This window comes from Limulus polyphemus, unplaced genomic scaffold (assembly GCF_000517525.1).
Source record: "Limulus polyphemus unplaced genomic scaffold, Limulus_polyphemus-2.1.2 Scaffold2911, whole genome shotgun sequence".
NCBI lineage: Eukaryota > Metazoa > Arthropoda > Merostomata > Xiphosura > Limulidae > Limulus > Limulus polyphemus.
Window position 1 is genome coordinate 77,159 of NW_013668521.1, and position 10,292 is coordinate 87,450.

A 10,292-nucleotide genomic window follows, 5' to 3' on the forward strand; every position below is an offset into this window, starting at 1 on the left:
ATCCTGTATTTAAACTGTTTAAAAGATTACCAAATTTCTGTAAGAAACCTAACTTCTAGGGGTAATGATAACATCATTTACACTATGATTCTTTTTTCTTTAATCACTACTAGTTAATAATACATCTAAAAGTGGATACTCCATTCGAAACTATGTCACCTCAAATAAATTGGTTGACACTACTGTTTTGGTTTTGAGTTCTCATGTATTAAAAAAAGAACAAAAAATTCAAACTTCTTGCTATGATGTCCCAGACAATCTCAGATCTTGACTCGTTCATTACATAGATATTGTTATAATAGGAAACACCGTATAGTAAAGTTCTGATGACCTATTGAGGAGATATTTAAAGTATCATTTTGATGAACAATCAGAGCCATCCCTATACATGCAGTGATTCCACCTGCCAGATAAAAGGTAACAATAGGAATGTATTTGTTAAAAAATTTGAAATAAATTAAGAGAAAGAAAGGTGTGAAAAAATAAAAACAGGACATTTGTAATGAATTACAGTGTTCAGATGCAAGATGTATTATTATAAAAAAACTGAATTACTTTTTCATCAGTTCCTGTTACCTGAACAACCGACCAGATTCAATACTTCATTTTCAGTGCAATCGATCAAGCCACGATTTTTAAAATGTGGCACTGCAATTCATTTATCTATAATTAAATTAATTATAACATGCATTTAATAAGTACTCCTTACTGCTTGCCTTATGTTTGAAAGCAAGCAATAAAGTATAATTTCCAGACTTTCATGTGCTTCTACATAATCTTACAAAACCAAAGATTTACAGAATATGGGTCTCTGACTTTTTTAAACAAATTTTTCAAAACTTTTTATGCACTCAACTGCTTGCAAAGCCATGACTACTAGTTGCAGGAAACATACAACTCCTATAAAACAATCTAAATAAAAATACCTTCAACACTTCATTTAGTCCTGCAAATTACTGCTGGGATCTCTTATGCATTTTAAATAAAAATGAGTGAGTTCAAACTTTTTTTAAAAAAAATCAGTTATTTACACAGATAATGTAACATACAAAACTCTAAAATTACTCAGTATGATGAAATATGCAAACCTCACTGATAGGAAACAGCACAAGTCAGGTTTGAGAGTTAAATATTAGTGATATGTACAAAGTAGCTATTCATGATACATACTTGAGCTGAGCGATTTCACTGATTTATCAATATAAAGTGAGCATGTCAAAATGTTTTATAGGGTTATATTGAAAATGTCATTCAACTTTATAATAAATTCATACCAATAAACTTGGCATCAAAATATAGTTAATAAATCAAATTTTATTATCAGTTTCTTAATTTCAAAAGAAAATATTTAAATAAATTCTCAATCTTCACTTTATGTATCATGCAACACTTATTTGTGGTAGTTTCATTTCAAAGTCAGTTAAATGGTCCAAGCCTGTATAATATTAAGCTAGGGAAAATGAGAAAGTTTTATTGAAAAACTTCTGATAATCATTCAGAAGGTTCTGGTAGCTATGTAAATGAAATCCGAAACCGTAAGAAAAAAAAGTATTTTTATATAAACATGAAAATCAGCTTGCATTCTGACTAATCAGAGTCTGAGTCAGCCTAAGGTAAATTCAGAGACAAAGTTTAGTAGAAATACTTCATTAAAAATTCTGCTTTTTTTGTGTACAACATACTTGTATACTAAAAGCTTACCACGTTTATGAAGATACATTAAGTAAATTAAGAACTATAAAATTTATAGTAAACATTAATTCTCCAATACAGGCTTATAGTCCAATGGACTGACCCAATGCACATAGGAGTAATGGGACCATCAATTAATCAATGAACAAATACCACTATTCACCAAGCTCTACGTACTATCTGATGGATCATTTGAATGGTATGAATCCCATGTAGCTAATTTAATTAATAAATATTACCCACATTCAATACTTCCTTTAATGTAAAATTCTTGGATCACAACTTGTAGCAAGGATCAAACAATACCAGTACTTTTAAACTTATTACTGCAATAACAAATAAGTACCTATAAATATCTTTAATTTACTTTATGAACCAAAATTGGGCTCATTGTGAAAAAAAATATTTATAAAGATCACAGGAAATTATTGAAAATAAAAAAAATTATAAAAGTAAGAAAAATAAAACTTCTGGGATACATGTTGCATCTAAACCTGTTTCATGTTAATGGGATATACATGTTAAAATATATTGCAAGCAGCAAGAAAGAAAAAAAAATAACAAAATTCAAGTGCTTAATGTTGATTAGTTAACAGATGGTTTGTTGTGGACTTGTATTGAGAATAAACAGCTTGTCATTGTCAAGAAAGCTGCCAACCTTGAACCAAAGAATACATTTCTTTCCATTGTTATTAAAATTTTGAGTTTACTTAAACTTATTGTTACACATACTGAAAGTTATCTATTTAAGTATACCCCAAATTCAGAAATTTTAACCAAATCAGAAAATACTAACCATTTGAAATGTCAAAGTTCACACGCAATCTGAGATCTCAATAACACCCTGCTACCTCAAAAAAATATTAATAACTTAAAGGAGAATGAAAATATATGCAATTACACTGTAACAACCAACATAAACTGCAAAATATAACAAAATTACTGCAACAACTAGGAATTTGTACACTTAGCTATTTTGTATATTCACAGATTTTATTTTAATAAAAAGATATGCATGATAACTCAAAATAATTTTAGTACTTTTTGTTCTTGTGAAAAGTTATAAAAGTTTAGAGATTGTATAGAAATGTAAAACTGGAATATTTAGAAAATTATATCAAAACAAATGAAGATGTACATGTTCTAAAAAATAACTAATTAAAAAACATATACAGCCCACAATAAAAGAGAACATGAACCACAATTCCAGCTAACAGAAGTATTAGAACATAAGAGAAATATGAAGGTTTAAGAAGCACTACAGGAAGAACTTATCATACAGTATTATAAAGCAGCACATTATGGTAAACATGATCTAAGAAACCATATCAGACTCCAAATGTTCAGGTCAGCCATTCTTACTTTAAAACTGTCAACCAGAGGGTAGAAAATCAGTCAGGAGCACCTGCTACCTACATAGCTGCTCTTAACTTAATAGTAAAAATTATGGCCACTTTCATAACACACCCATAGATGAAAATGTAAAGCAGACCCTAGTACTATGTCATAAGCTTGAATCTTGAACCTTCAAATCTGTGGCCTGGTATACCAAGTCACACTCAGTCCTGTTAACAAACATACAGAAATATGTTATGTATTTCAAATGCATTACTTGAAAGTTGCAATCATCTTTAAAACTGGGGTGACTGACCTTGTTTCAACTTCAATGTGTGAACATACGATTGAAGTCACTATTAAAAAATAGGGTTTAAAGATAGATATGTCATGTTTTAGTCAGAGAAACTACAAATCAAGTGAACAACTCAAGAAAGGGAATTATTACAAGTTTCAGTTTAGCAAAGAGTGAAAATCAGTCACCTAATACAAACAAAGAACAGTCAAAAGGCTGCACTTTCCATTAAAAAACAAAGAAACAATTGAAAATTTAACTATTCAAATAACTTTTTTCTTATCATATTTATTAATTTTTAGAAAACCTTTAATAGTAATAACTGAACAATCTAAAAAGTATAACACTTAAGTAGATCATTTATTGTTATTATTGTACATCATTGCACTGCATTTTTGTGTTACATACCATATTAAACAGACAAGAACCATATTCTACTTAAATGATTAAAAAACAAAGTTAAAATTATTTTAGCATTACTCTTTTCAGTGTTAAAGCTAATTTTCTATATTAACTGTGTAAAGATAATACTAATATTTTTAACTGTATATTAAAACACATTAAAAAGTAGGCATTTCATGGAAAACTGTTTAATAAATATTAGAGCTGGGAAATTATTGAAATTTGCTAATTGATTGTCAGGCTCATTAATTGATTACATTCAACAAATCAATTTTCACGAGACTTGGATTGATGTAATAATCAGAAACACTAATTTTGATTAGTTGCTTATTTTCACAACACATGACATTAATCAATTAAGCTGGACAACCTTGAATTAATTGAAAATAATAATGAGAAACTATACTGACAATAATTTGATTACTTGGATAGTTGCTATTATCAAAAATAGTGATGATCAGAAGCAAATATTCCAACAGTTGATTATTTTTTATGACTCAAATCAACTTAACCATGATTTCAATGAAGTAGGTTTTTTAGCTCCAATAAACAGTGTAACAAAAAAGAATTCAAACTTCATTTAATGTGAAAAATTAACTAAAACAATAACTAGATTTACTGCTTCATGCATAGCATGTATTTTTCTTTCAAGCACCAAAATGATAACTTTTTAATGTGAATAGGGTATCAAACAGAACCAACTCGAATTTATATATATATAAATTCAAGTTTTGTTGGCAATTACTCTTTCTTCAAAATCAAAAATGACTGAAGAGATGTTTTAAGTCGTTAAGAATTATTTTTCATGAGTAACTTTGTGACATTATTGTATTATAAAAATGGGCTACATAAGTTGTCACAATTAATTAGGACCACTTTTATAAAATAGAATGCTTGTTAGTATGTGGACTATTGTCTAAATAACTTGCACTAAAGACAGAAATATAAATGGACCCTGCAAGTATATTTCACTATAAGAAAAATTTTGTACAAATAGTATCCTTTATCTTTAATATATGCCTTCATAATGGAGGTTTTCAATCTGATGAGCTCTCTGGATCTTATGGCACAAGGAATGTTATTGAAGACCTTAGGTTTAACTAGATAGCAGTCTACACCTGAGGAAACAAATTTTATAGATATGGCAAAACATGAACGACTGGATCATATACATTTTAATTATTTATACAAGTATTTTCCAAGACCTTTTCAAAGCTCTTTGTGGATCTCGTATTTAGAATCTGTGATTTACAATCTACTTTGTGAACTACTGGTAATAAACTGAAACTCAATCGGTACTGTTGAGTGTACAAGGTGCATCAAATATTATACTATAATGTACTACTAACTAATGTAATCACTAAACTACAGTATCAATCTAGGTGAACACTATTTTTTGCATACTGATGCTTTGAATGTTGGATTAGGAGCAGTTCTGTGTCAGATTGGTGTCACAGCATATGCCAGTAGAATGTTGAACTCTGTAGAAATAAACCATACTACTACTAGAGTTAGAATGTCTAGCCATAGTCTGGGCTGTTCAAAATTTAAGATATACCTAGTTAGAGAAGAATTTACAGTTATAACTGACCACACTGCCTTGAAATGGTTATAGACAGCTCCAAAGTTAACTGGTAGACTGATGCATTGTTCACTAAAATTACAAGACTTAACATTTGAAATGCTGCACAGAAAAGGAAAAGAGAACCAGTTCCCTGATGCCCTTAACTAGACATCCTATTGGCCCCCCAGAATAAACTCCAGATTTGGACATCAGTAAGCCATCATCTAAACTTTTTGCCACTGTGCATGTTAACAATAGAGAACAATTGGTTACTGAACAAGCTAAAGATGATGAATATAAGCATATATACTCTTATTTGAAAACTGGACTATTACCAGAAGATTCTACTATAATTGCTGAGACTAAGTAAATCCAAACACTATATTTTCAATGACAATGTTCAAAAAGTGTTGCAAGCAGTGGTGAATTCAGACCAGTTATTCTCAAAACACCGAGACTGGCAATTTTAATTGAATTTCATGATCATCCTATGGCTGTTCATCTACATGAAAAACAATAGACAGAATATCCAGACATGGTTATTGGCATGGTATGAGAAAGAACATTAACAATTATGTATTGTCATGCCCTGTTTGTCAAATCACTAAATTTGACCAAAAGCAGCCACCTGGATTTACACAAAGCACTAAACTAATGGAACCTGGTGAGATAATAGGAATAGACATCATGGGACCTTATTCTAAGTCTAGGACAGGAAATAGTTATTTGTTGGTTGTGACAGATTATTTCAGCAAATGGGTTGAATTATATCCTCTCAAACAAATAATCAAGAAGGTGATTGTTAAAAAACTAATTAATGAATACTTTTGTAGATATGGTATTCCTAAAAATCTTGTATCTGATAATTGCCCAGAATTTGTGTCTCATTTGATGGATGAAACTTGTAAAGCTATGGGAATTAAACACATCTTTATAACTCCATATCATCATCAGTCTAACATTACTGAAAGGGTAAATAGAAACATTGGTAGAATGATATCTGCTTATACTTAACCTGAGGTAATCATTTATCTGAATTTTCTCTAGCCATTAAAACTTCTATTCATGAGTTTACATGTTATATACCAAACAAACTTCACTTGGGACGTGAAATCTTCCTTCCTTGGGACTGACTGATGAAATACCCAACAGCACCTCAAACCATTGATGAATAAACATGAGATTTAGAAGATGTCATACAGAAGGCAAGATCAAACGTTGATAAGGCTCAGAAATGACAAGCCTACAACCGTAAAAGATGCCTAGACACATTTAAAGTAGGTGATTTAGTATAATTAAGGACATATCCTTTATCTTCTGCTGTAAATAATTTTACTGCACAATTTACTCCAACGTGGAATGGATCTTTCGAAATTACAAACTGTGTTATCCCATTTGTGTATAAATTAAGAGATCCTAGATCAAGTGCAGTTATAGGATGATTTCATATTTATAATATAGATATGTATATTTCCCCAGTGACAATTCTCTTGACAGTGAAGAAGATAGTAATCTTCCTAGGCAGTTGCAGCAAAGTGAAAACGTTGGCTACAAAAGACTTGAAAGTTTGTCCCCCACAAGAAAAAAAAGCTTTACTGGTGTGTCCACTTCTCATCTTTCAATGGATCCTGCTGATGACTTACCTATATCACCACCTCAAAGGACATCGCAACTATGTTACAGAGTTAATTATTACACTTAGCTGGTCTTGAAAGTGTTAAATTTTCGGTAAGCTGAACCAGAGCCAAAAACTATAGAAGATCTAGCTGAAGATTAAAAAATGAATTGTAATTTTTGTAAGGTATCTGTACTTAAACTCAATGATTCATGATGTCAGTATAAAAAACAAAGGAGTTAAAACTAAGGATACAAAAACTTAGATATCTTATGTAAAGTGATTAATATAATCACCTTTATTTTTTTAAAAGGGGGAAGGAGTGCAAGATAGCAAATTTTTTTTATATTTTTTATGGTTATGGTTGTGTTTATTGTTCATTTATTATTTCCTTCTATTGTTTAGTTTATCTATAAATTTTTTAGTTGCATTAAAACGTTAACTCACCTTTTATGTACTCATTTGTATTTTAAGTAAATATATGTGTATGTATGATGAAATTGACATCAGATTCCTTAGCAGTGATGTACAGATACTATTAATATAGCATAAAAGTATGTAAAGTCACAATTACAAGAGTTTGTACTCTCATGACCTGCTCTGTGGATAAATACTCTACCAGTAGCTTCACTAAAAGAGAGAGTCACAAGATAGTTATTGAAGGGTATAGTTATTGGTGTTTGTCACTCGATATTGTTACTGATATTAAAATGTATTGTTTAAATATTTTAACTGCTGTTTTTTTTTTTGGAATTAAGTTTTTCTTTCTGTTTTTTTTTCCTGATTCTATTATTATTAGTATTGATTTATTAATATTTATGATAAATTATTTATTAATATTGGTGGGAAGTCCTGGCCAGGTATTTGTTTATCAACTGTGTTGAAGTTATTGTGAATGAATTGTGTTTTTGTTGTTGAACCCTCATTGTAGCAGTGTGTTCATTTTAGACTGTTACAAAGTGTGCATGTCACAACTTTTTAGTTGCATTCACAACTTAATTAAAATACTTTATTATCAATGTATGCCAATAAGCTTAGCATCAAAAGATGTTTACAATTAAAATTTTTCTATACTGTCCAAGTTTTAATTCCTTAATTCCAAAATGAAATATTTAAATACAGTCTTCACTACTGTGTCATGTAACATGTGTGCATACTAAATTTCAAATTTTAATTTTTCTTTCTACTCTTGTATATGGTTTTAGAGCCAATTAATTATAAACACATGCTATAGATACCGATAAACCAAAAAAATTATATGTCCGATCTTCTTGATTACCAAGATATCACTATTTGTAACACCCACACGACACACCCTCTTGTCTCTCTGATTTTCAATTCTATCAAACATTGCTACTGAACTTGTTAATCACAAACAAAGAGAGCAAAATTTAATGTCCTAATTTCCTTTTTTCCTATTTTAGCAGGAAAGATGACAGTTTCTGAGAAAATGTTTGTTGAATGAAGGCTCATTATTCATGTGATGTTAGGTTGCGTGATGTAACTTATCCAGATGTTTACATTAAGCTGTGTTGTTGTGATACACTGTGATAGTGTTTCACACCATGAGAACTTCTAGCATTACTCTACAGCAATATAACTAAAGGAAAGTAGATGTGAAAAGACTTTGAAGCTGATGCTGGTAGGAATCATCATAAAAGGGTATTTTTGATTTCTTTCATATTTTTTAACTTTTCATTTTATGTACTTTAATGATTTTACTACAATTAGTGGTAGAAAATAAAAGTTCATTTGTATTTAAACACAAAGCTACACAATGAACTATCTGTTCTATACCCACCACTGGAATTGAAACCCAATTTTTAGGAAGTTTCAAATGTTATGCAAATGAAATACAAAACTTTAAGACGAAAATAAGTATTTTTATTTTTAGCAAGGAAACCACCTTTTATTTAAACTGACTCAGTAAAGACTTTGTAACTTTTCATACAGATAGTTAATCTATTTATGTGCATATATATATATATATATATATATATAGTAAGAGAATAAGTTCACCATGAATGTTTCCATTTTCAGCAACCTAGTTTTGATTTTTATTCAAATTTTCAAGTTTTTGTGTTATGATACTGCCTGTTATTAGCTCATGTCATATAGATTATAGTAAGTGATTTATCTATGCACTAATTTGGAAGATTATTGTAGGACTGATACAATTTGCTAATGTTTTGTTTTCATGCACATTAAAAACTATAATCTTATTTCAAGTACATGCTGAAATAGCAGAATTAACCAACTTACTGCAACTGTACACAGTTGCTTATCAAATTTTAGTTACTAACAAAAATTGAGGTAAGAGATATTTACAGAAAATTGTTAGCCTAAAGATTAACAATGATATTTCAAGTACAAAGAAGTATAACCCACAAGACAGGATCAATGTTAGTTCACAAGCAGAATTAATTACCACTGATGCATTTGTATAGCACAGATCCTCTACGTAAACACATTGCAAGTATTAGTCACCTAGAGAAACAGGAAGAAAGTAAAAATGCAACTTCAAAGTTGAAGTTAAACATTAAAATGTGTGAATACTTTCCCTAAAAGTCACATGAAATCATTAAAAAAAGGATAAAAACACATACATGTGCATGTTATTATGAACATTTATGAAATTAAAGATCTAGTAAAATTCCTGTTAAAATAATCACTTTTTACCTAAACATTTCTATTTTTAATGTTCTAACCTGCTGATTGTCTTCTGTCTGATATCTTCCATACAATTCTGAATCATTAAAACTTGGGAAAGTATACTGTTTATGTTTCTCCTCTAATGCAGCAAGTTTCTTGTGATCTTCTTCCCAGTCTTCTTCTAGAAACAGTCATACAGTATATTGTAACATTAAACTTTTCTCAATTTTCCCAGAGACAATAAAACCAAAACTTGCTAATCATAATCCATTTAATTTACTTATGGTGAAAAATGTAAATAAAGTATGGGGAGTAATTCTTAGTAATTCCTAAAAATTACTCGTTCTGTAACAAAATTTAAGTTCTGTACAAGTTTCTTTATCTAAATTCTGAAATGCTATTTTATAACTAATGACATATAATGACCTACATTCTATCAAAACTTTCTTTACTAAAACTAGTGCATATTAATTAGTCTTATATTAAGACATCAGTTTGTTTGAAATAACCCTTTCCAGATAGGTTACAGGTGAAAGGCCATGTCATCTCGTTTGTTCACTCTCATTCTAAATTTTATAGAACTACTATTTCATGAATTATGTCAATAAGTTTGGGTATCAAACTGTAGATTATAATTCAAATTTTAGTACTATACATTATGCAATTACTAAATTTACAAGAAAATATTATAAAAAAATGCAGATAAAAATCGATTTTTGTTTGTCATGTGGTATGTT

The 10,292-nt window shown here is 29.6% G+C and overlaps 1 protein-coding gene across 1 annotated transcript in view; it reads right to left on the reverse strand.

The window, feature by feature from the left end:
* LOC106468195 (protein PAT1 homolog 1-like) overlaps positions 1-10,292 on the reverse strand; it is a 127,380-nt gene that overhangs the window by 73,250 nt on the left and 43,838 nt on the right. The window contains exon 4 of the mRNA XM_013928608.2: positions 9,612-9,736. Within this exon, the coding sequence (XP_013784062.1) occupies positions 9,612-9,736 (125 nt within the window). The remainder of the gene's footprint in view (positions 1-9,611; positions 9,737-10,292) is intronic.